Below are 26,712 nucleotides of genomic sequence, written 5' to 3' on the forward strand. Positions count from 1 at the left end.
ATAAATTAAATGGCTTGTTAAATTTTTCATTCATTCTTCTCATGCTTATAAAATATCCAGAGAACGATGACAGTATGGACGGAACCTCCTCAAACTCCATGTCCGTATCACCGTATGTTTTGAAAATAGCGCTTTCTTCCATTCCTTTTTCCCTCTTTCGCTGCGTTTCGTGACGCCAACGCCTCGAGACGACTATTTCTGAACTACGTCCACTTAGCACGTAAACAAGCGCCTGCAAGCGCCTGCCTCCACCTGTGTCCTTGCTGCCATTTTGAGTAGAATAGAGGAAATAACGTACAGCTTGCTTCTTGATAGTGATTAGAATTCATGCTTAAAGATGACGTGGGGTTTTGTTACTTGTGGTCCTAATGAAGCCCTGGTAGTTTCAGGTAAGTAGTGACTCGGCGACAGGCCGGCCAGAAATGGTGGGAGTGGTCGACATTGAGGAGCACCGACGCTCGCCTTGTAAACATTGCATAATCCGCAGGAGTTTCATACAATGTCAATGCGAAGGTTACAACTTGTACAAACAACTGTTTATTTTTTGCAAAACTTATTTGTGAACGTTATTGATGAGTGTAACAAGTATTACACTGCACAGCTAGTGTTTCGTGTATTTAACATTAGTATCAATTACATGTATTCCATTAGAATTGTTTAAGTCTGCCTATTTTTAAATTCCAGGCTGTTGTTATAATAAACCGCTTTTGGTGCCTGGAGGTCGAGCCTTCGTGTGGCCAATGGTTCAAAGTGTTCAAAGGTAGGTAGGATGGCATGCATTGGGTACCAACACATGTAGCCACAGTGGTTATTTTGTTTTCATTGGTGTAACTTCCGTGGTACTTTCATGCAAATGTTTTGAGATTATTTACGTGATGTATTCTCTTTTATTACCGTTAAATTTGAGTACATGCGTTATTTTTCAGGATATCATTGAATACTATGACTCTGCAGGTTGAGAGTCCTACTGTGTACACCAGTCAAGGTGTACCTATTTCAGTCACAGGCATTGCACAGGTATTATTGTGCGCTGGAATTTAAATTTTGTGAAATGAAACCATGTTTCCTTCACCTCGTCGGTTTATTTCTTTCAGGTCAAGATACAGGGGCAAAACGAAGAAATGTTATTAACAGCTTGTGAGCAGTTTCTTGGTAAGCCAGAGCATGAAATTCAGCATATTGCTCTTGTTACTCTCGAAGGACATCAACGTGCTATAATGGGAAGCATGACTGTTGAGGTAAGTGTTGTTGTAGTTATTTTAAATAACTGTTAGCAATACATTACGGTGAATTAACGCCTGAAAATCCAAATATCAGCTTAAAATTTACTTTATTTTACCTCCAGGAAAGGCGTCTAGGAATGAAACTTCAGGCTCTTTTTTAAATTATCTTCTTTTTACTAAATTCACCCTTCAACTCGATAATAATGTCTAATTATTCTATTATTGTGCATTTCCTGTAATTATGAAAGTGTATTTCTGTACAGCTAGGATGGAGGAATCAGTGGCATAATATTTTGCATGATTTCTATGTCATATTATTTCCTCCTGTGAATTGGTGCTAATTCTAGCTGTAAATGTTGATGCAGTCATGCCGACCGATTTGCAGGCCAATGCTTGAATCGTCAATCATAAAATTTGTATTCCAATTTGGTACAACCTATATTTATCTCTGTTATTTGCCCATGTCTGTGCATAAATATTTGAATATTTTCATGAGGTAGAATCCACTCCCCTCTCACTTCGTCCATTTTACCTGTCTTCCCCTCTCACTCATCTTCTCTGAGAAAGAACAGATTCTCAGGATTTTATTTTATTATGTTCCTTTTAATGATGTATTACTTATTCTATCTTTTGACTTTCAGGAAATTTATAAGGACAGAAAAAAGTTTAGCAAGCAAGTGTTTGAGGTAGCCTCATCTGATTTGGTCAACATGGGGATTACTGTAGTGTCATACACTCTAAAGGATATTAGGGATGAAGAGGTAATGGATGCTCTTTGTGACTGCTTAATTTTAACTATTTCTAATTATTAATTTTACCTTTTGAATGGGTGTTTAAATCTTTTAGAGATTAGATTCTGCTCATGATCCCATTTAGAAACTTGTATGCTATAGTTCATGAAATGAAAACTTAGTGAATCGTTTAGTGTATAGGATACATGTTTCACTAGTTGAAATTTTTATTGAGTTACCCTAAAAATTAATATTAAACCTGTTCACTTAGTTCAGTGAAAATGGTGAGTATTAGTATTTATTTGTGAATTCCATGAATTATAAAGCTCTCTAATGCCAGTATGGCTTTCAATAAATGGCCGTTTTACATTATTACTTTTGAGAAGTAACTCTTAATTACTTTCATTGAAGTTACTTTTTTATGAGTCTTTGGTAACCAGTGGTAATTAAGTATGAGCTTCAATATTTTTAATTTGAAATAATTCTTTTACGTTTGTAGGATAAGTGACATTAATCTGATAATATTATATTTCATTGTCATTTTCTTATCAGTGATCTTTTACTGATCTTTGTGAACAGATTTCTATGTTGGATTGAGTTATTTTAATTTGAAATCCTAGAGTATACATTTGAATTTTTTAAATTAATGCATATTTTTATGTGCATGACATTCTCATAATATGCAATATGTTTTTCTTATACATGGGAGATGCTAAAAAGTCTGGTTATTGTGAAATCTTCATTTCACTCTTATCTGTTAAGGGCTAAGTATTAAATTAGTAAGTGTGTGCAATATATTAGAAGAAATTGGGCTTTAAAATGGTCAGGTCTTCCTTAGAAGTCAGCATTTCAATGGCTGACGGGTGCATCATCCTCGGGATTGAAAAATGTTGTCCAGATGTGCTGATTGTATATTTATGTATTCACCTTTGCTCAGGTTTAAGTGATTGCCAGAATATGTTCCGAGTCCAGTATTTTCAATTGGTCTCAGTCTGTGTTTTGCCTGATGATTTTCAACACTCCATGTCGTGTCCCGACACCTCGGTGCACACAACGGAAACGGAGAGATCGACCCGAGTGGCTAGATATAGGCTAGGCTAGTGGCTAGGGTTACTGGTACTTAAGGATTGAAATCCAAAGTGATGCTAGTGGGAAAGAGACTTTATTTCACAAAATCGTAAGGACTCCAGAACCCTGGAGTAGCGTAGCTTTCGGCAGCGAGCTATGTCTTCCCACGAGGTCCATGGATTCAGGAGTTATATACTCTGATTCCCAGTAGAGAGAGGGGGGTACTAGTATACGTTTCTGAGGGAGGGGAAGGAGAGGGAGAGCTCCAAAAATGGGCCTTTTAGGTTATTCCTTAACCCTTCTAAGCTGCACTTATCTATCTAATAGCAGTGACTGTAATTATCACTCTTATCAGTAAGGGTATCCATGACCCTTTTAAAGCAATGAGCGTGCTACATTTATCTGTCACTCTTCCAAAACATTTGAAGGTGGTCTAATGCAGTCACTAATGGCTTCGTCTAGACGATCCATGTGGTGCATATGCATGACACTCCATTCCAGCTGTGTCTCAATGTTACTGGTTGAAATTATGACCCTCTATTCAATTCAGTGAAAGCTGAAAACCAATATTGAAAATTATGAGCAAAATGAGTACCAAAACCAATCCGAGAGTCTGCACTCAAACTTCAAGTCCTGGCCCATCTCTTGCATCTTGACCAAGGGTGAATGTATTAATGAGCGACTTCACATCCAGATAACATACATTAGGTCTGAGGTCCACGTTTAGCATCAAAAGTTTACCTCTGCGGAAGACCATCTCAGAGGAAATCCTAAAAAGAACTTCCCCATCTTGGATGCCAGTATAGCATCAAATCAGATATGCAAGCGTACATTAAATGGTTGTGATGCATGATATTTCTTTTAAATCCATTTAAACTTACTTTTTGGAGTTTCCTGAGTCAATGTAAGTGCAAATTGTTGGAGGGAATGAGCAGTTGGTGCTTAAATATCCAGAAAAAGCATCTCTCATCGAAGGAGAGTACAGTTGACTCTATAATTTTTTATATCTACCCTGAGAAAATGTGAGTTGTCATGACATATCTTCTTGAAATATTCATTCTGATTATGTAGGTTAAATAATTTATCTTATTATTTTAAATTAATTAGAGGCTTTATGTTTTGCTACAAGGGGGCCAAGGTATGTCCAACTCAACTTTGTTCAAATACAGCATGCTGATTGATCCACATTGATGTGAAACTGCCACAAGTAATGTTCTCACAACTGGGTAATCTTTTGAATAATAGACAGATTTATTATTTTTCTGGCTTTTCCAAATGAGTCGATGAGCCAAAGCTTTTTTGTGGCTCTCAGAATGTGTTTGACACCAAAGGTTACTTTAAAGAAATTGTGAAGTAGAAATGCAAACTTTTTTAGTAATCACAGGTCTTTCATATTGCACAATACCAGTTGTGGGAGCACAGCCATTGCCTCTTGTACTTTTAGGCTTGCAATAGTGCACTAAGAAGCATTTTTTTAAAGTCATGCAGTGAAATACTTGAGTGGAATAGGATAACTATTAATTACGAGGCTATAACATTCCTCTAGTGTACATGCACTATACACACCAAAATGTGTTAATGAGTTGACTGTATAGCCCACCAATTAAATTCAGCAATTGATAGCACTCAAATTATTTCACTGCCTTAAATCTGAATGTGTTTTACTGTATAATTTTATCATTAATGGTTGAAATTTGTTGTGGTTGGACTGGTACTATTTGATGTTTATTTCATGATGAAATTACTTGATGTATTTTCTTGCTTGTTACTCTTTGTCATGTCTGTGGTTTTTTTTACTTTTGGGCATGGAGCATGAGTAATATTGTTATAGATGCTGGTGTGTGTTTTGGTGTTATTTTTTGCACTAAAAGGGCAATTTAAATTTGCAAGGTTGACACCTTTCTGCAGCCTATTACATTGCGATTCCAGATGTTGTGACTTGTAGCGAGTTATGATGATAATACCAGTCCTTGAAAGTTTAATTTTTGATAGGGACATATTATGCTGTGAAACCTCCCATTTTCTACCACTTTTGAAATTTCCTGTAATTCAAAGTTTTTGTCTTCACCAGGTTTTCCACTAAATGTGTTATTGATGAAACATTTTTTTCTAATTACCATCTTTTCTTGTGTACCATGATCACCTTTTCCCCATCTTTTTCTGTACAAGCAAGGGACTGCTGAGTGTTAGGGTTTTTATTTTGTGGCCACCTGTCACAGAAGTAAATTGTATTTAAAACATCCATGTTTTTTTCTCCAGGTTTAGTATGAAAATTCATGATCAGGCATATTTTCTCACTAAACCATTCCATAATGCCAAATCAAGGGAGTATTAAGTACATGCATACATTTGAAATAGAATATTTTGTGCTTTCTCTCCGACACTTAATGCTTTTTCATTAATGCTATTGACTTGTGCTTGTTATGTGAAGGTATCATTTTGTATTATTAAGTATCACCATGAATTAGAAGTTATACCCATTTAATTACATGGTCAGTGAAAATAATCAACTCAGAATGATGCATTACCCAACATAAATTTTCTATCTTATCCATTTTATATTTTAAAATCCCATTTCATATTATTAATATTTTAATTCATAATAGATGGAAGCCTCATATTAATCATTTTTAGGTCTATTGCCTCCCTATAAATACACTCATTGCAATTAAGGCTTAGTTTATTAATTTTTTGTATTAATTCTGATTCCTGATGCTTGTTTATGAATGTGGCTTCATTAATGGGCTATAACTTGGTGATCAAATTTAGTTCAGTACACTCCCGTTTATCAGTGCCCTGGTTTTTCGTGTTGCATATTATACATGCATGAGTTTTGCCCTCCTTTGATTTTTTTCGCATTCTTCATGAAAAGTAAAATCAGGGACAAAAATACCAGGATTATTTTGTATTTATCCAAGGATACACTAGGTTTATTATTTCCATTATAATTCCCCTCATAAAACTCAATGATTTGCTTTACTTGGTGGCAAGGATTGTGTCAAGTTTTTTTATTTTTTTTTTAATCTGCACTTATTTGATCTATAATCAAAAGTTAATTAAGAAAACGTCATCTACCATCTTTCAATGTATTTTTCATGCTGCGGATGTGCATTTATTGTCATGGCCTCGAATGCGATTTCGAGGGATTCTTAAAAACAGAAGCGAGTGATTCTGAGTTAGGGGAATTAGTGAGAAAGGTGTAAGGATTTGAATATGTACATGCAGAGTATTTAAATGAGTGGCTTGAAAGGGACGAAATGTGTCAGGCTTCTTACTCAAGATGGATAACGATATTGTTTATGCTGCAACCAGTCAAGGTCTAACACGAGAAACAGGGAGTAGGCCGTGGGGAAAGTGGAAGCAGAGATGAAAGAAGTAGTGATTGCATGTATCAGGCCCTTGCCTGTGTAGATGGCTGGTTGAGGTATATGGAGCAGTGGGTATACAAGTACAATGGCATTATTTTTACAACAAAGATAAAGTCAGGTGATGGAAGCTCTCAATGAGCACTTGAAGCAATCTAAAATAACTGAGTATTTGTAAAAACAATAATTTATTGTTTGATGTACCTAAATTATGAACATCTATATATGTACATAGAATCATATGTATACAAAACGAAGTCGAAAATTGTGTTAGTTACAACATTTATAGCTTGAAAACGGCTGTACAGATTTTAATTATGTTTGGTTTTTTGTATTCGTCTCATCCCTGAATAACTGAATAAACATTAAAAAATAGTAGAAGTTCACGAAAAACATTTATCTTGATCTTTGGGGTATTTATTTAGCAGTTGGTGACACTGTGAAAGCTGTCTACATAGTTGGTGAAAACGAGATGATTTGTTTTGTTTTTACCAACTTAATGACTAATCTTTGTAACAATGTTAAAAACATTTTAATAGTTGAAAATATTATTAAAATCAAGCTAATCCCAGCTCGAGTTGCGACGTCTACAAACACGTGAGATATTGTGGTTTTCTGTTCACATCAACTGTCGTATGATGAAGATACACATGTTGTGGGCGACAGGAAGATTTTTAGTTTGCAGAAGGTGCCTATTGATCTTGCATAGCAAATGCTTTAAAATGTCCACTGTATCTGGGAGAAAATGTGCATGTGAAACTTACTATTTTGAATTAAAATGACTCAATTATTAACTCTAAAACTTTAAAAGCAGTGGTTCACTAATCATGGTTAATAAGTCTCACTAAAAAATAGTTTTCCTTAACCTACATTCACCTTAAACGTGATTGATAGAATAGACTAATATGCCATAATAAGTATTATCATTCTGTTACCAGTCATGTAGCCAGAAATTTTCTTTTGGTGGGGGTAGGGTAATCACCACCATTGGTTGGGGCTAATCTGGTGTCTAAGTGTCACAAATTTATTCCTTAAATTTTGAGTGCGTGTTTTATGCTTTTACAGTGTCCATGCTTATTAATTCGCCATTATTAATTTCATTGCTTACCTTTCTATGATCCCATTAATTTGCCTGATCCCCGAAGTTCAACACATTAAAAAAATCAGATATAAGACAAAGACTGACCACAGACAAGCCTTAAACTAGACATCTCATTGAAAAAAATATGTAATCCAATAATGAGCCTAAGCAAATGAGTGTAATGCAGTTTCCACGTGGGGAAAATAATTTTAGGGGAAGGAAAGGAGACTGAAGCCTACTCGCTTCTTGCAATGCCTGTCATGTGCATAGAATTCATGTCTAGATATGAAAAGTTTCCTCTATTTCTGGCACTTGAAATAATTGTATTTGCTCATGTAAAAATAATGGAGTATTTGTGTTGGCCTGGGTTACTTGATGAAGTACTTTTGAATGTTTTTAGTTGAAGTTCGTTGCTTTTAATCCTAGTAATATTAACAATTAAAAATCTTTTTTATCAATATAGACTTATCGTTTGAATTATACCGTACAGAGAGAGGTAAACTGGGCTTTTATGTTATGTTGCTTATTTTCGTCGCTCAAGTTGGTAATTGACCCCCACAGTAATACAATGATGGCAACAAAGACTTGCAGTGATATGTTAAACTATTATAATTTTTGGCTTTTGCTACAGTTAGGGCCCCTGTTCACTGGCAACTTTTACAAAGCAACTCAAATGTTTAATATCTACTCTTACTGTTCACACTAGCAAATTTTAAAGCAAGATATTTTTCAAATTTGCCTTTGTTTTTGGTTCTCCCACCACTTTTTCAATACCAAAATAGGTAATTATTTCACAGATATTTACTTCCACACAAGTTTTTTTTAAATTTCCTTTGTTTTCATTTACACTTCCCCATTCATTTTATACTTGGATTAAATTTTCCATTTTCTATGACAGGATTTTTCTCTCACTTGCAGAAGAAGTTTCTTAAACAGTTTTTCCAGCAAAAACTTTTTCTAGCGATGGTCTCTTTTAAGCCCAGATTTACCTAGTTTTAATTTGTGCCTTGGGAAAAAATTATTTGGTTTTATTTTTTAATAGTTAAAAGAAAATTATTTGAGTTTAAAAAAGCCTTTTCTTTTTAAGTTTTTCTTTTTAACACTTTGAGACTGAGCGTCATCTATAGGTGATGAGCCAGACTCCGCCCAGTTCCAAGTGTCATCAATAGATGATGGCCGACGACACTACTAAAAGATTTTCGGATGTGGACAAAATTAAAATTTTTAGCTCGGGGCTGAAACTGTTAACTAAATACTAACTGCAATGAATGTGAGTTCTGCTACTAAGAAAAAAGTGGGCTCTAGAACAAGATCTATTTTAGCAATATAAACAAAAATAAACTGAAGGAAGTATTATTATTTTCCCCCAACTAAATGCTTTATACTCAAGTGGGTCAATTTAAACCAGGTCAGTTCATAGGTAAGGGTCTCCACAGATTTTTGAAGTACCTACTGTGAAAGGTTTGTTGGGATCACTTGATCAGAGTTAAATTAACATTTCCCTCGAGTAAGTTCAAAATCTTCCTGGGGATAAATGGGTTGCAAATTATATGTCTTTTTTTTTTCTTTCAAAAATGTTTATTCCTGAAATTCAGTCCGAAGATATGAGAAGCGGGACAGGACGAAAAAATCTGGTAAGTTATAGACAAAGCACTAGTTTCATGCACCAATTATGAGGCAAGATTGATCAGGCAAGAGAGGCTTAAAAGAAAGTTGTTTTTCTCTGGGTTTCATAGCATTCTCCCCTTATTAATTAGTGATGAAGTGAAGTACAAAGTCTGTTGCATTTTTTTATTAAGCATTGATGTCTCATCATGTGTTTTCTTGAAATAAATGCAATTTTGTGACTACCATAATACATGAGAAATATCTTGCCTATAACTCGCATATATGTATAGGTATATGTATGTCTTGCCTTGTATCTCATTGTCAGGTAACTCTTTAAACTTTAACTCCTAATCTCCAATTGGAACAACACCTCTATTATGTATCCAACCTCCTATGTGATAGCACATCTTTATCACTCAGTCATCTGCATCGTCATCAACTTGTTGACTGCCCACTGGCAGGTCTCATCTCAACATCTGTAGTACCTAATTAGGGTGGGTTGAAGGCAGCAGTTCTGCATTACCCCTTACCCCAGGTCCATCCATTCTGTCAATCTTCCATTAGCTTTAAGATTCACCATCTGGGTTTTGAACAATTCCCTATCAGCCTCCTACCCTTTTAGTTTACTTTCTTTAAAGAATCTCCATCAGCTTATCCCATTGAATCCTGTTGAATGCATATGCAATGGCTTCCAAATCCATTTAGCAGAGGCTTACTCCTTTTCCTCTATCTCATTCACCAATTGTCCTTTTTATCACCATTGCTTATCTAGTAGCCCTTTCTTCTGAAGCCAAAATGCTCCTCACCGACATTTTCTTCCATTACTCTCTAGAGTTTCAAGTTAAGTGCTCTCACCCATATTATATCTACATGCAAAATCAGACTGATCGTTCTGTGCTACTCAACTTTCTTGTGTCTGTCCTTTTCAGTTGTCGTGGTCATCTTTTCAAAGTCTTATGGTGACATTCCCTTATCTTATATTTTATTACACAACTCTACTCTTTCTACTATGTACAGTCATGAAAACAAAAATCTTACCACCCAGGAGCTGAAAATGTTCTAAGTATACTTCATACACATCAGAGTTCATCAGTTTTTGTGAGCTATTTCAAGGTCGACAAAAAAAAAAGATCAGTGAAAAACACCCCGAGAAATTCTTATCTTAATTCTTATATCATAATTATGGTGATTTTTCCAGTTCCCACTGCGACAGTGTACATTAATTTTTGAGCATTATAAGAGCTGTTAAGGGATGCTGTGTTGGAGTTATGTACTTAGGAATCCTAAGTGTTAAACCTAATATTCCCCTGTATCTCCCTTGAAGTTATATTTTCTGGAGTTAACCCTTCAACTTAGTGGTCTGTAACTCAGTGTAATATATATTTCCAAAAGGATTTTCAAAATTCAATTCATTGGGTATTAAAAATTTTATACCCTTCCCTGGTCATGAAATTAAAATGTTTTATCAATGGCTGTGGTTGATAGATCTACAGAATTACAAATCATGTTAATTGAGAATTTTTTTTTACACTTTGCCCGAGGGAGGTTTCACAGCCACTGCTTGAAATCGTGGTTCATTGCGTGTTTTTGTAGAAAAATGTGTATGTGAGCATTGATCAATATGTGCTGATGTGGAAGTATTTTGAAGTTCTACTCCACATCTCTTTGAAGTGCTAGTGTTTCCTATGTCTTGGTTCATCCCTTGGAACTATAAAGTTGTCAAATTGAAATGCATATAAATACATGTTCTTCCAGACTTAGAAACAAGACATTCTGAAGACTTAATCATAAATCAGATTGGTCCTAATTCAGAAATATGGTTCCTACATGTTCTATTGCCTGAAAGTCCATGATTTCCAGCTGCCATCATTTCCATGTTTAATGATAGAATTTTCACTGTTGATTGACAAGCTAGTGCCTTCCCAAATTATGGTATTGTGGTATCTCATGCATATTGAATTTTTTAGGGATACTTGAAAAGCCTTGGTATGGCTAGGACAGCTGAGGTCAAGCGTGATGCTCGCATTGGTGAGGCTGAGGCAAGACGAGATGCTACAATAAAAGAAGCCATTGCGGAAGAGGAGCGAATGGCATCTAGGTGTGTATTTGTCTCAACCCTTAGATTTGGTTCCTTGTGGCATGGAAGAGAAGAATTACCCCCTTTTTCTCAATTTTTACCATATATTCCTTTCTGGATCCCTTTATTATCAGTAATTCAAATGTAAAATTATGATCTGGGAAGACTCCTCTTATGGCATGGAATTTATGAATTCATCCTGTCTTACAGATTTTTGAATGACACAGAGATAGCCAAGGCACAGCGTGACTTTGAATTGAAAAAGGCAGCTTATGATGTGGAGGTCCAAACTAAGGTTTGTTGGCAATTGGTGATGTTATTCATTTTAAATGTTTGTTCTCTTAGTCTACTGAATAATTAATGCATATTTCATCACATTAAATATTGTAAAATTCAGGATGAGGCTGTATATTTTAGCTTTTGCATTTCATAAAAATGTATTCCTTTTTCTAATTCTCCATGTAGAGTTTGGCTTTGCCATTTGTGTAAGCCACATAGTATGCATGCAGTTATGTTACTCTCCAATGACATGAGTCTTTGACTTATGTGTCAGTAATTATTTTCAATTCAGAAAGCTGAAGCAGAGCTTGCTTATGAACTGCAAGCAGCCAAAACAAAGCAGCGCATCAAGGAAGAACAAATGCAAATTCGTGTAATTGAAAGAACTCAGGAAATTGCAGTGCAAGAGCAAGAAATTCAGAGAAGAGAGCGTGAATTGGAGGCAACTATAAGGAGACCAGCTGAAGCTGAAAAATACAGGTGATTTACCATGATTATATTTTATTGAAGTCTAAGCATGGGCGTACTCAATGGGGGGCAGGAGAGGGCAGCTGTCCCCCCCCCCCCTCCCCCCTGGAAGCAAAAATCGCAAATGTCTTTAAGGAAAATAATATTTTTTCAAGCAAATAAATTTAAAAACTAATAAAGAGGTGTTACAGTTTCCTTAAAATGTTGATTTCATTCACCTGCTTCCATGCTTAAATCTTACCTACAACTTGTACAACCATGGCTTCCTCCCCTAGTTTTGATTCTGGCTATGCCCTTGAGTCTAAGGAGTATTATCCAGCACAACATTAATCTTGTGTGTGTTCTTCGTGATGTTTTTATATTTTTTTGTAATCTTATTACATACATATTTCTGTATACATATTCCATTTCATTAGTGTCATGGTAGAAATGTCTTTGTTTTTAACTGAAAAATATTTTTGCTGTTTCTATTAGGTTATCTGTAATCATATTTTTGTCAAATGAATGTATAAATTATAAATGTTGTTATTATTTTTCTCTTGGTAATTTTCCCTCATAAATAGGCCAACCTGTTTTTTATGCTGTACCCAGTGTTAACTCTTAATGCATTTTGCTATTTGAATGGTTTCAGAATGATTGCTGACTTTATCCTGACTCATAGATTATACTGATCATTTCTTTCTGTGAGGCTGAAAACAGCATATATTTTCTTAAGTTATCACTCATTGTATACATTTGTACCATGGAATGGGAACTCTCCATACCAATACACCAGTAAGCACCCAGTTCCTGAGTGATTAATAAGTCTGAAACCTGGTTACTGTAGTGTTTGACTTGGCATTCATTGCAATCATTTGAGTGATAATATCATCATTTGAGAAATCTGTATTTATTTGGGTTATCTTGTGTTCTTTCAAGTACACACTTAGTGATAAAAGAATCAAAGTTATCAGTTGAGCACTTGAGTAATAATTAGTTATCAATTATAATAACCAATAATAATAATATGTAGTTAGTAATTAACCACTGGACCGGCTGGTCTTGTCATCTAAGTATATGCATATGACTATAAAGTAAATAATTAAATTTTTAAGGGTTTGTTCAGTATTGTAATTCCTAATTTTTCACTTCAAAATCAGGCTTGAAAAATTGGCTGAGGCCAACCGCCATAGGGTTGTTCTTGAGGCTGAGGCCGAAGCCGAGGCAATTCGAGTTAGAGGAGAGGCGGAAGCATTTGCTGTTGAAGCTAAGGGCAAGGCTGAGGCAGAGCAAATGAAGAAGAAGGCTGATGCATGGAGGGAATACCAAGAGGCAGCTATGGTTGACATGCTTCTCGAAACTTTGCCTAAGGTAATAATACTTGATGAAAATTCTCGAGCAGCTTTTTCGATATGAGAGGAAAAGAAGTACTTTTCATGGTGGGTGAGGAAAGGGAGTTACTAGATGAGTGAAAAGGAAGGCAGAGGGTGTGGATGGACTAAGCTTTGATGGGAAAGGGGATCCTGAAGACCCTGTATAGGGAGGGTGTTAAGTAAAGTGGAAGAGGAAAATGTTTACCTCTGTGATGAAGAGAAGCCAGCTGCAAGCTGAATTGGAGAAAGAAATATAATTTGGAGGGAGGGGCGAGCAGGTATGAGTACTGATAATAGTGCTGGCTTCTCCAAAACACTGTAATCACTAATTTTGATAAGAATTGTTTTAGTTCCATGTGTTGCAGTTTGCGTATGATCTATTATTGCATAGGCTATATATTATAGTGTTGGCTGGTTTTTATTTGTGTTTCTACATTCTTCCTCTCAGCTCCTCTCTGCTAAAGTACTAAACCTTGCATCATTTATTCAAGCGTCATGCACTCTGTTATCTTAATAGATATGTATTTATTCATTTTTCCTTTGGGCAACATTGATTTTTATGTCTACCCAAAACATTGATGGAATTTTTTGGTTTAGCCAGGGTCGGATATTAATTTGTAGTTTTGATTGTTGCAGTTTATCATTTTTAGTACTGGAAAATTAGTTCAGTAAACTCACAATTATCCAGGCCGATGATTGGGCAAGGGTTCACAAATAATCAGAAAACGTGGATAGTCCAAACTTTCACTTTTGTATCTGTTAATCTCCATATTTTACCTGAATCAAATGGTTTATTATGATTTATGCACATAGTTTATTATTTTAGATCAAGAGCTCGTTGAGAGTTTTCTTCACCTGATCGTGGATCTTTTAAGAGGCGATAATGTCATTTTACCTGTATTCCCTATGCACCATATCCTCCAGCAAACTGTCTACTAAAGCAAACACCTGGTTGCGATTGGGGATCGGGTTGGTGTGGTGGCTAGAGTGTTGGCTTCCTACCCTGTGGGCTCGGGTTCAAATCCCGGTGGAGGCAGAGATTTTTCAGAGATTGCCCGATCTCTGCTTGAATGTTGTGTGGAGGACATTTCAAGCGCAACACTCCGTATGTCGGATGGGACGTTAAGCCGTGGACCCCTTGGCACCTTTCGTTAAGAGCAGGCTAATGCCGACGCCAGGTTTCTCTCCACCCTTCCTTACCTACCCTTCCCTCATGGCGCAAATGACCTCAGCTGTCGGTCGCCTCCTCCAAATACCATACCATACCTGGTTGCGACTCTTGCGATTGCTACCCCCCTTTGACTCTTCATCCACTTCCCCCACTACCTTCACTTTCACTACTCCCTTCCTCTCCTGATTGACCTTCAGTAAACCGAGAGTGCGAGTAATCTCCAGTTCAACGGCATGCAAGGCCTTAGCTTAGTTTGTTTTCCTTCAGTGATTGTGCATTTGCAATGCAAAAAATACAGCAATAGTTCATAGATAACATTTTCTATTTAGGATTGGTTATTCTCATTGATGAAATCTTAAAAAATTAATCAATTTTTTTTCTGCTGCTCATTGTCTTCTGCTACACTGCAGCAGATATATAAGTAAACTTAACAATAAAATAAGTAACACATTCTATGGCAGTTAGTAGAGAAAATAATTATGCATTATTAAGGGAATTCCTAAGGAAATAATAGGCATTGTGTATCCTTGGATTGATGTACAATAACCTTGATGTTTTTGTGTTTTATTTAGTTTTTTCATAAAGATCGTGGAAAGCATTGAAGGATGGTGAAACCCTTGCATGGATAATCTGTACATTGATAATTAGGAGTTTACTACTTTTACATTTTTAATGATTCGCTATAATACATAAAAATAATTATGTAGTCTAGGAAATCAAATCTAATGCTTTTGGGTTTTTTGTTTATTCTCACCCCTCAATACTATTTCATTATTTGAAGCTTCCTCTTATGCTTCTATTTTCTTACATCCAATTAGGCATACGCGCTTGATACCATGAAAATTATGAATGATAATCAGAGGGATGGCTTTGGCTTATTAGTGAAATACTCATCAATGCCTTTTCTTTCTTGTCCAATTTCTTATAAGATTGCTGCTGAGGTAGCAGCTCCTCTGTCACAGGCGAAGAAGGTGACCATGGTGTCCAGTGGAAATGGGCCTGTTGGTGCAGCTAAACTTACTGGAGAAGTCTTGGACATTGTTTCCCGAGTGCCTGAAGTTGTGAGAAACTTAACAGGAGTGGACATTATAAAGGTCAGTTGCGCTTTGTCATAAATGTATATTTTGAGGTTTTTGTTCAGACTCTTCATGCATGCTTTTTTTTGTAGTAAAAATATGTGAATTTTTGTTTGTGTTTGTATAAAATCATGCTTGGAAAATAGCTCAATTTGCCGATTTTTTACTATATTTCATGCATTTGCTAAGATCGGTTATGTCATGAAATGGAATGTCATTGTAATCATTTATCTTTGCAATAATTTATATTGTATTTATTGTAATTTGCTAGCTATATGTAATCTATTCATATAATTTAATATTATTTTTGTTCTTACAGAATATTTCCTCAACAATAAATATTTTTCTATCTATCTTCTATCTACATATATTGAGAGTGTTGAGTGTTTGTGTTGCCTTGCCAAATTTTGTCTGTCATTGCTGCTGACTGTTCATATTTCCTCGTACAGTAAACTCTTGATTTTACGAAGTCAGTGGGACCGGAAAATCGGCACTTCGTAAAATCGAGTTTCGTAAATTCAAACCTTTTTCATAAGTCACGAAAAAAATGCTCGCTTTTGTTTCTTCCGCCGTTTTTTGTCTTTAGTGGTCTTATTTAAATGTTTTCGGTGGTTATTCTCGGTATAATTCATAGAAAAGGCTTTTTGTTATCGATTTATGATGGGAAAAATCGTTAAATAATTATACCACCATAAAATTCCCACATCTTGTTCATACTTAAACATCAACGATCGCTTAAGAAATTCCCGACCAGTTTAGAAAACGTAATCAAATAATGAATTGCAAAGTTTATTATAAGAATTTAATGATCTAAATTTGTGGTTAGGAGCGAATAACAACTATTAAGTTCGCGTAAGATAGATATTTGTTTCCAGCACCCACGGAATGTTAGCGGCAGCCGGCCTAACCGCCATTTATGTCGCCCTCTATCGCTCAGTGACGAGAAAAAAAAAGAAAAACGAGGGCCTCCACCCGTTTCCTAAATAACCTTCGTAAGTTAATATTTCGAGTTACTTTGTATATTCAGTTGAATGTGCTATCTTTTCCATTGGTTATTTTTGTTGAGATTCAGTTACGATTCTAAATTTCGTAGGATATGATTATCTTCTGGCAAATATTTGAAATAAATTCTGTTTGAGCTCTCCGTCCGAATACTGTGCTCCATCATCTTCGCAAACGTTGCTACGAAAGACTTTATTCTTCATCCGGACCATATTCTTCATACCGGGTGTGAAGTGCTATGTTCATATAGTATTTCTCTCTCTTCTTTTATGCCGACAGGAGCAAGGTTCCAACCGGAAAACGACAGGAGAAACATCTTCCATTATCGGAGAAATAAAGAGGGAAACGTTATTATCCGCATTGATTATTTTTCTACAAGAGATGTTTCATCATTTCTCAACGTGTGTGAAGTATTGGTTCACTTGCGTGAATTCCCAAAAATGACACGCAAAAACTTGTACATTCACCTCATTTACTTTTCGTGTCCCTTTCTCCTCCGTATTGAAAGTCATGCAAAGAATCATTGACGTAGAGAAAAGATTTTCTTAGCTTTAGCACTAAAAATAGTCGCGCAATAATCGTAAATAAATATAGTGAGGAAAGAGCAAAGAAAATAATTTCAATTGAAACGTCAGCAGAGAAGAAGAGAGAGAATTATAAGCGCGGCACCATTTCCCTGATAGTGGAAGATACTTCTTCAGCCTCTCTCCTGTTAATAACTTACCCCCGTTGCAGGTAAAGATGAACCATGCCCTTCTCCACAATCGGGGAACGTTCCCAGTGGGTGGGGTGAATAAGAGTGGGATGGGGATTGCCTGAGGAAAGAAGTGTGGTCAGCACAAAGGAGTGGTGAACAGTGGTGAAGGGGGCAGGAGAAAGAAGGGTGGGGAAATGGCCTTCAGCTCTGCCTCAGTCTACGTTTGGGTGCCGTATTTTTTGCGACGCACTCGACCTCTGTCACCTTAGGGGGGAGGGAGTGAATGGGAAATGCTGGGGAAGGAGGGGTTTGGGATGCGTAAGATGGGTGTCAGCAAGATCAGCAGAAGGTCGCGGGAGGAAGTAAACAAAGACTTTGGAAAGAAAGATCTCTCGGCATGGGAAAACGGGGAGACGTGCGAGAAGAAAGTTCACGGTTAGAAGTGCGTCTTCATTACGAGTAGACTGAAAAATAAGTTGGTGGTTAATAGAGCCCAATACTTAAGATATTTAAGTTGTTTATTCAGGAAGGCTATTATATACACGAAAAGATACTACTAAAATATCAATTATTTTTTTCCTTTTTGCCCTTCTCCATCGCCGCTTCCACCATGGTTTCTCACTTGCATAAATGGGAATGAAATTGGGGTCCTAACTCGTTAGCCAGATCAATATATCTTAATGTTTGGAGGGCAGCGGGTACTTCTTTTTTATTTGGTGAAATTACTTCACTTTCATCTTCGTCGTCACTGCTATTATGACTAGTCCCGGCCACTGCTTCTTCCGACGCATGTACCGGCGTCCCATTGTCGCAAGCCCGGAGATCATCGTCAAGGGCAATATAATCATTTGATGTTGCGCGCTGTGCTCTTCCTGCTTTTTCCAAGAATTTTTCAAAATCATCTTCTAAGCCTCTAATCTCCTCCGCGATTTTATCCGCTGCTGCTTCCTGAATGTACAACGTAACGAATCAACCATAGCCGTGATATTATAGCAGTAGAATTACTAGTAGGCTAGTTGTATCAATTACCAACCTCGAGAATATCCTCATGATGCGCTATCAAAGGGAATCCGGCCGATTTCCAGCAATTTGCGATTGTAGTGGAGGAAATCATGTACGTCTTTGAACCGTGTTTCTGCGATGAAAAATGACAATTTTATTAACTTGGCCATTTTAGCAAAGTTAACAAAGTCGTTATTCCTCATCGCAGAAACACGGTTCAGAGACGTACTTGAATGCCTGATAGGCAGGAGTGCGATGCAAACAATTATTTTTGATGATGGCATTGATTGATAGGTTTTCAAAATGCAGTCAGAGCGGTCACTTTTGGGGAGAAAAGGCCCCACGTTCGGAGGGTCGAAGAGAGGGGCCAGCGAGGGTGAGCTCGTCGAGGAAAGGGTCCCGGATTAGGGACCCTTCGAAGTGCTTCGGCGAAAAGTAGTCAAGTAGTCTTCGAAGTACGTTCACAGCAGCCTGCCTTGCGAACGTACCAGGTACGTTCACAGCAGTGCAAAGGGTTAATTAGGAGTGTACGAAATACCCCGCTCGACCTTCCTGACATGTTAAACTACGAAGTATTGTCGATGCGATGTTTACGAATGGGCACGTAACTAGGGGCATTATATCAGTCGCGATATTTTAATTAAGTCCTACTTCCCCTAAATTCCCACCGTGAGGTTTTAGGCGAACCCTTTCTCTCCAAAGTTGCACTATCATTTACGATTTCACACTTTTGATGAACCACAGTTGGAAGCGCTGATTTTTTTAGCTACTTACGCCGGCGTAACTAATTTTGTTGACAAATATTTCGCCATAGTTCGTATAAACGAATACCTTTTGCTCCTGGGGACCGATCCGAGGTTCGTAAATTCGAAACATTTCGTATAATCGAAACTTCGTATAATCGAATAGCACCATGTATTTACCATAGGCTTTTCGCCGGGACCGCACTATCACTTCGTATAATCGAAAACTTCGTAAAATCCTGCTTCGTATAATCGAGAGTTTACTGTATTTAACCTTTTTAGAAATTAAGGCCTCCTTAGAGTTAGCATCAAGTCAGTTTCTTCCAGGTTTACTAATTTTTTAGCAATTTTTGTATCATAATATGAAATTGGCTAAAGAAAATAAATTAAGGAATTCTTTCAGGAATCATCGCAAAAAAAACATACCTTGCCAAAATTCCTTGTCTCTTCAATCTCCTGTACTTATATTTGCACTGCAGAATAGCTTCAGAGTGTGATATACGTGATTAAATCATGTATATATACGGAAGTCTTCGACATATGAGCATAAGTTGATGAACCTATGCAAGGCATCGAAAAGTATGGTTATCTTGCAGAATGCAACACTACATTACAATTTTATGTTAACTCCGCTATTGTGACGAACTGATATGGTTGCATGTGTGACACAGATGGACACGGAGCCAAATAAAATGTGATGTCGGCAGGAAGAAAGAACAGGCGACACCTTAACAGTCACCGACTTCACAACGGATTTAATTGATACTGTTCAGACTGTTCCTTTATGCCACACTGCGTCGCATCGGCCTACTTTAAAGGAACCAAATTTTAAATTTTGGGTATGCTTGAATTTTTCAAATGTTTGTACCCCTGAAATTAGTAAATGGAATGTTTGTTAGAAGAGTACATAGTCATCAAAATTTACGAGCGGTAATGAGTGGGTCACCATGATTCCACAGGAAAGCAGCGTATTATATGACGTTGGGTGGATACTGAAGTATCTCCTACTGAAGCAAGAACTTTAATTGATACTCTTGGGCACAGTACACTAGGAGAACTTAAATGTTGCACAATGATTATGATGTAGCGTGGTGTATGACCACCTTTAAAAACACTTAGTGTGTTACAAAACACCATTAGTTTGTGTATAAATACGGCTGCTTATCCATGGTACTTCGTAATAAAGTTCACATTGTAACCCCCGGGACTAGAGCTGAGGTTTTTAATTTTGTAATAACATTTCTATTTTTATGGATTGGATTAGCCTTTTTGTCGGGACCAACCAATTTCTTCGTAAAAACGAGAACTTCGTAATGATGTTGTTCGTATTGACGAGGGTCTACTGTATATAGATGCCTCTTCAGCATTTAGAAGTTCTACTTATTAGCCTGTGCTTGGTGGAGCCATATTTTCTATTTGTATAGTACTTCTATACTCTCACGCTATTTTACTCAGATCATTGAGTTTTTTTTTCAGAGAAATTAATCATTTTCTCAGTATTGGTTCTTAATGTATTTAATCTTTATGTATGCACAACACTTTTCTTTGAAAATGCTGAAAAAATTGTCTTTTAGAAAAAATTTCTTTTACTCTCTTTATCTAGGTATAATTTGTTTAAAAATAGTTAAAAAAAAAACTCAATGCCATATTAGCAATCGAATTAATGACCTCAATATTCAAACTAAATATGTAAGACTTGACAACTGGCATTTAGTTACTATCAGGGCTATTCTGTATCTTGGGGGCGCAATATTGTGCCGCCACTATTTCCCTCTTTCAAATGGCATCGATTTTGATTCTGCAAATTGCATCGTGTTATATTATGCCGATTTTGAGGGCGTAATATAACACGAAATGAAATCTGTATTCGGTATGAAAATTAGTGTAGGGCAAATAATACAAGTCGAGTAATTCATGAAGTTATTTACATATATGTAATTATTAGACATAATAATGATTTTTCTTTTTTAAATTATTCCATCGTTATCAAGCGGTCAAGGAAAGCCAACTTTAGCTTTTATGATATTACCTGCTAATCCAAGAACTCCAAGAGGTCCGAGAGCAAGATACAAAATGATGATCAAAAACAGTTCTGCGCATTTCAGACGACGAAAATCAATTTCGTGCAGTATTTATGATCAAACTCATCAGCAGAGAATGGGATTTAACATGAAAATAACTCTCCTACCTTCATAAATACCCTTGCGAGCATTCTATCATGGGCACAGACCACCGCTGCGATTGAAAATGCATCTGGCTACCACATAGATCCTCACACTCATTGACGCCGGTACCGGTGCTCATGAATTTCGTTCCAAGCAATGCTGAATTTACTTCACTCCACCATACTAACCAAGCACCTTACGGGACTTAAAAATAGGGATCTTAATTATAAGACATTTCAACATCATTCCTCCAGCGAAATTTCACAAATTTACACTGTACCAGTATATTTAGTCCGAGTCATATTAACGCTAAGTTGTTTAAAGTTACATGGAAATGGTATCAAAATGCAAACATTAGCACCTCCATAATCATTGCTCAAGAAATTGGTATTAGAAACCTTAAAGTATGTCACACGAGTTCACAATCACAACACTCGCGATGATTCCTTCCGTGACATCTGCATAATCTGTTTTCCTCAACGAATGTATTTTAATTGGCCCAAAATGTGATTTCAAGCGACAAAAAGGTTTTATAATTAAATAATAACCCTTGTGGAAATCGTAGACTTATGGCGAAGTATGAGGCAAACGATGTAAACAAGCCGTGGCTGAAGATGAACGTACATGGTTACAATACTAATAAAAATAATTTTGTCACTACTAATCACAACAGTATAGTCATTATAGTGGTAGGTGAACAAGTGCGTAACAGACAAAGTCCTCTTCAAGACAATTATCATTGTAAATTCTGATATATTAAGCGCAAAAATTGGCAATATTCTTCCATCGACAACTGTTGAACTCTTTGAATATAGACGCTTATTTACTTAGGCTAGAAAATATCCGATAGAAAAACAGCAAAATCTCTAAACACAAGCCACATCGCATCAACTGGAGTAAGACATTGAGTCTGCTGTGTAATTTTTAAACATCTTAAATTTCTCACAAAACAGTGATTAGCTCTTTTTCACTTCTTCCCGGGCTGCCGAGTATCCTATGGCGTTTTCGGAGTCTCATTTGTTTATTGCAAAGAAACAAGAAATATGATTGGATGTGTACAGAATTCCGCCCCTGGTAGGGGCCGCAATTTGAATAATGCCACCCAAATGCTGCATTATTGTCGATGCTATAAAGCGACCCCAAATTCCGCTTGGGGGCCACTAATTTGAGATAGTGAATCAGGGGGGTGTAATATTGTGCCACAAATAGCATCTTTGTCATGATAGCGCAGCCGCTATCTTTTACAGAATAGCCCTGTGTGGTGTGATATCAAATTTAGCATTTCTAATTGCATAGGGCACAGATGTAAGACTAGTTCTACAATATTTCTATTTTATTTTCGTACTAGTTCTCAAGGCTTGTACCCCTCTGGTTTTCTGCATCACATTTTATGATTATTTTTTTCTTTCAGTCTGTCCACGCTGCATAAACATCTGTTGAACTTCTGGGAGCCACTTCACCTGTTTTCCTCACTGGAGTGTGAAATTATGATTTGATGTCCTGTACTAGCTACAAGTTACCAGGCATTTAACTTACTCTCGGTTGGTAATACTCTTTGAATTAGCTTATACCTCAATAGAACTCATCATTATTCATTCTCACCATTCTCATTTTTCATCGTTTTTAATTCCATCTAAAAGAAAATTAATGTCTGAAGTGCTGGGTGTGAATCCTCCCCCATTGTATTCTGCTAAAGTGTTCATTTTTACTGTGGTGCCTTGCACCGCATAAATATGGTGAAGTCGAAATGTAGGAATAGGGAGATAATGTTAAACATCTGAAGCTTTATCAAAGTCCTTAGAGACTTATAGTGAAAGGGCAAGTGGCAAATACTCAGTTGATTTTTGTTTGGTGTGCTATTGTTGTTGTTGTTGAGATTTCCAGATTCAAGTGGTTTCATGTCACCATACTGAGAGTGGACATCATTTTGTCATGCGTGCGGAAATGGGTATAACAAATGAAATGGTATAAAGATAAATGAATATATTGCCTCTGCCCTGGTCCATGGTAACTTGGTCTCCTATTGGAATGATGTTTAAAACGGGAGTAATATTATGATAAATCAGCAAGTGCCCCTTAATAAAGAAATTAGTGAGGGTTAAATGACTTGCCTTATTAGCCAAAGTATGTTTTTTAAACCTATTTTCAGAAAACATAATATTTTGCGTAGTGTTGTAGGTTCAAATATCCTTTGCTAATAGAAGTGCTATACGATATGCATATTGGGTAAGATAATTCTTTAAAGAAATTATGTGGTAATTAAAATGATCCGCTTAGCAAAGTATTAAATTACTGATGATGTTGATGTCCCTCTTATTTTGAATGAGCACAGCATTTAATCTTGTTGCTTTATTAATATGTTTGTGCAGTTGTTTTTCATGGCTTGATTGTGGTATAACTTCTTGTCATTAGTTTTGCCAATTCAAATGTTTGCAGCTGATGAATATTCTTTACATTGAATGAAATATGTATAGATATAGATAAATATTTCATTATGTGCTTATCATACTTCTAATCAATTTGCTATGCATATATAAAGCTTGAAATTTCAATTGTTGGAAGATGTTAAAAGGCATTCTAAATACTCGATATTTTTGGGGAATAATTCATAGTAATTAATGCTTTGTATGCATCAGATGCAATTATGTCTTATAATGCAGGTTTTTCATAAATGTGAAAACCAGTGAATGTGCTGCTTAAAATTATTATTGCTAATGTTGTTTACTAAAAGTGAGGCAATCTGCAAAACTGAAATATTTTGCATATTGGAAAATCTTGGTCACTTAAATTTATGTTCTCTCTCTATATACTCATTTTAAACCAATGTTTACAATTTACAGTGAGCCAAAGTTTTATGTTAACTATTGATTATTATAGTGGAATCAATGGAGTTGATAATAATTTGAATGTTTAGTTCTCAAATTATTGAGCCTTAGTTATTATAACCAACTAGTAGTGCAAATAGAGGAATGATTTTTTTCATTCTAGTCTTGAAATAGCATTCATCTTTCAAGGAGTAGTTGTGTCATGAAAGGTTTCCATCGTAACGTATAAATCTATTTTTGTCATCAGTTTGATAAGAAGTTTAAATTGCAGAGTCTTTTCATATAATTGAAAATTATTTTAAAGATTTTTATTAGATAATAACAGCATGGTACTACAGTGAATGAAGAAATTATTTTTTCTAGATAATAGACAAAGAATGTGGCACAAGGTAAATGCAGAGGAACTTTTTTATAGCCCTGGAGAATCTTTTTAGATCTTTATTTCACTCATTCCAAATATTATTTCTCAGGACCACACCAATCTCTTCATTGAATCTCGTTTCTTCTTTTATATTTACATTTCACATTACCATATCAGCCTTTCCCATTGCTGTTAAAGTTCTAATTATTATTGTCTTTTCATGAAATATTTTAATGTTGAATCTGGTTAAGAGATTTATTTTGTTTACAATATATTTGTTTCAGTTTTTTTGGGTAGGTATGATGTTTTGAAATATTTTTCTTTTTAGTGTTTTTTTAGGATACATTTTTGTTTGTATGCAATTTTTGCATAATTTGAGCTAAGAATTATGTTGTGTCAAGTATGTATCTAGTGTGTTCAATTTTTTTGTAATCGCCAGACCCATATTTAGTGGGTTTTATTGATGAAACATTTTTACCTGTTGATTAGTAAACCTATCATTGGGTTAAATGTTCAACTTGTTACCCAGAAAGCAAAATGTCATATGATGTATTGGAGCTTTAAATAGCTTTACTGCCTTTGGTTCATAAAGTGCTTTAATATGCACCAACTTTTTGTTTATTCTTGTCGTGGATATCCTATGTAAAATATTTGTCGTAAATATCTTTTAAATCATGGAAAACTAAAGGGAAAGAAATCTAGCCTAAGAATAAATTTATTGTGGATCTATCAATTACTTTTTCAATATAAGTGTATGATATGGTTTTCCATTGTAAATTGGATGCTTACTGATTATTATACCTGAAGTTGTGTTCATTCTCTTCTAGGGTAAGGTCTAAAAATTTTTGTGTGCATTAAATACTACTTGAATTGTTCATCGAGTCTTCTATTAATTATCCATATTTTTATGCTACATCTTGAAAGACCCAATTCCTTATAAAAAATACTCAGTTTCAAGTTGGACCCTGTATTCTAATCTCCTCAGAAAGAGTGTGGTATATTTTTTGAACACCCTTATTTTTCCCTTCAGACTCTTTTCTAGTGTGGAATCCACTAGAGCCTGCATCCCTCACTCTGCCTGGATAATCAATGTCTGATTGCCCACAAACCTCACTTTTTTAAACGTTGTTCCTACCACTCCAACTCCTACCTCTTAACTCATCTCACGCCTTCCTTGCCATCTCCTCTACATACAGGTTAAGAAGTAAGGAAGCAAAGAGGATAGCCTTGTGACATACCTCGGCCATTGCTTTCCCACCCTGATTCACCGTTGGCAACTCTCACTTTTGCAGGCTGACCATTATGATTACGTATTCTTCCAATTTATGCCTATTTTCTTACTTATCCCCATGAACTTCACCCAGTCCTTGGTATGTGGGTGATGATAGGAAAAAGCTTATACATAGGAATGAGTACAAGTGGATATGGCATATTGTGTAAAAATTGGGGATGGGTAAATACTGTGGTAGAGGATTAAAAAGGATTATAATACAAAAGAATGTGAAAAGTATTTTTTTTTAGTTAACAGGTTGTCAAAAATGTGGAACAATGCATGAAAATTCAAGATTCATCTGTCCAGGGTGTATCTATTTCACAATCCAATATAGATCTCCAGTTTTTTCCCCTGAATGCCTTCTTCAGAGGAATGAAGAGAACCTCTTCGTATTGTGCTCTGTCTGATGAAGTCTTTTGAACGTCTCAGATTCATGAAGCATGCATGATAATACATATACAGAACATTCCCGATTATCCGGGCTAATTATGGGGAGATATGGCACAAATGATCGGAAAACACAGATAACCCAAATTTTCACTTTAATGTCTAGTAATGTTCGTGATTTACGTAGAAAAAACGATATATTATTATTTACGCAGTTATTCTGTTATTTTAGAGTGCTTCCCGGACTCTATGAGAGCTTTCTTCGCCCATTCGCAATCTTTTTAGCGGTGATAACATGGTTGTACTCATATAATTAATGCTCCAAGTAAGGCCTAGTTTCGAAAACCACACACCCGTGGCTGTGGCACGGATACAGTAAAGTGGTTGCACAAATGCTTCAAAACCACTGCTCAGTGTCGGAAATTACACTGTGAGGCACAACGCCATGTAGTTTTGTCTTGCACAAGTTGCCCGGCTTGCAAGTGCTGTGGGACGTGTATCCATGATCATGGAGCGCAATGGCGCACTGCGAGGCTTGGAAAACAGGAACACGGTGCTCCCGTGAATACAGCTGTCGTGCAATCGCTTCTGTTTTATGAAGGGGATTCTAACGTAAATAATAATTCCGGTGTACATTACCATTAATGCAGTAATTCCGATGATTTTGCGTCCGATTTTATTTTGTTATAAAGATTGTGGAAAATATTTAGCGAGAGTGAAAATCATGAACGGTTAATCTGCAGCACGGATATACCGCA

At 36.2% G+C, this 26,712-nt stretch overlaps 1 protein-coding gene across 2 annotated transcripts; it reads left to right on the forward strand.

The window, feature by feature from the left end:
• The first annotated feature begins 212 nt into the window (after positions 1–212).
• On the forward strand, positions 213–25,169 carry LOC124163090 (flotillin-1). Of its 2 annotated transcripts, XM_046539889.1 has the most exons (12): positions 213–389; positions 685–760; positions 927–1,017; positions 1,095–1,238; positions 1,865–1,984; positions 9,064–9,102; positions 11,044–11,174; positions 11,364–11,448; positions 11,725–11,912; positions 13,040–13,250; positions 15,353–15,517; positions 22,520–25,169. In XM_046539889.1, the coding sequence occupies exons 1-12, from the start codon at positions 338–340 to the stop codon at positions 22,535–22,537; spliced, it is 1,320 nt and encodes a 439-aa protein (XP_046395845.1). In that variant the 5' UTR covers positions 213–337; the 3' UTR covers positions 22,538–25,169. The 2 variants fall into 2 exon arrangements, with proteins under 2 accessions (XP_046395845.1, XP_046395854.1); XM_046539898.1 differs by lacking the exon at positions 9,064–9,102.
• The last annotated feature ends 1,543 nt before the right edge of the window (positions 25,170–26,712 follow it).

Source organism: Ischnura elegans, chromosome 1, assembly GCF_921293095.1.
Source record: "Ischnura elegans chromosome 1, ioIscEleg1.1, whole genome shotgun sequence".
NCBI classification, from domain to species: domain Eukaryota; kingdom Metazoa; phylum Arthropoda; class Insecta; order Odonata; family Coenagrionidae; genus Ischnura; species Ischnura elegans.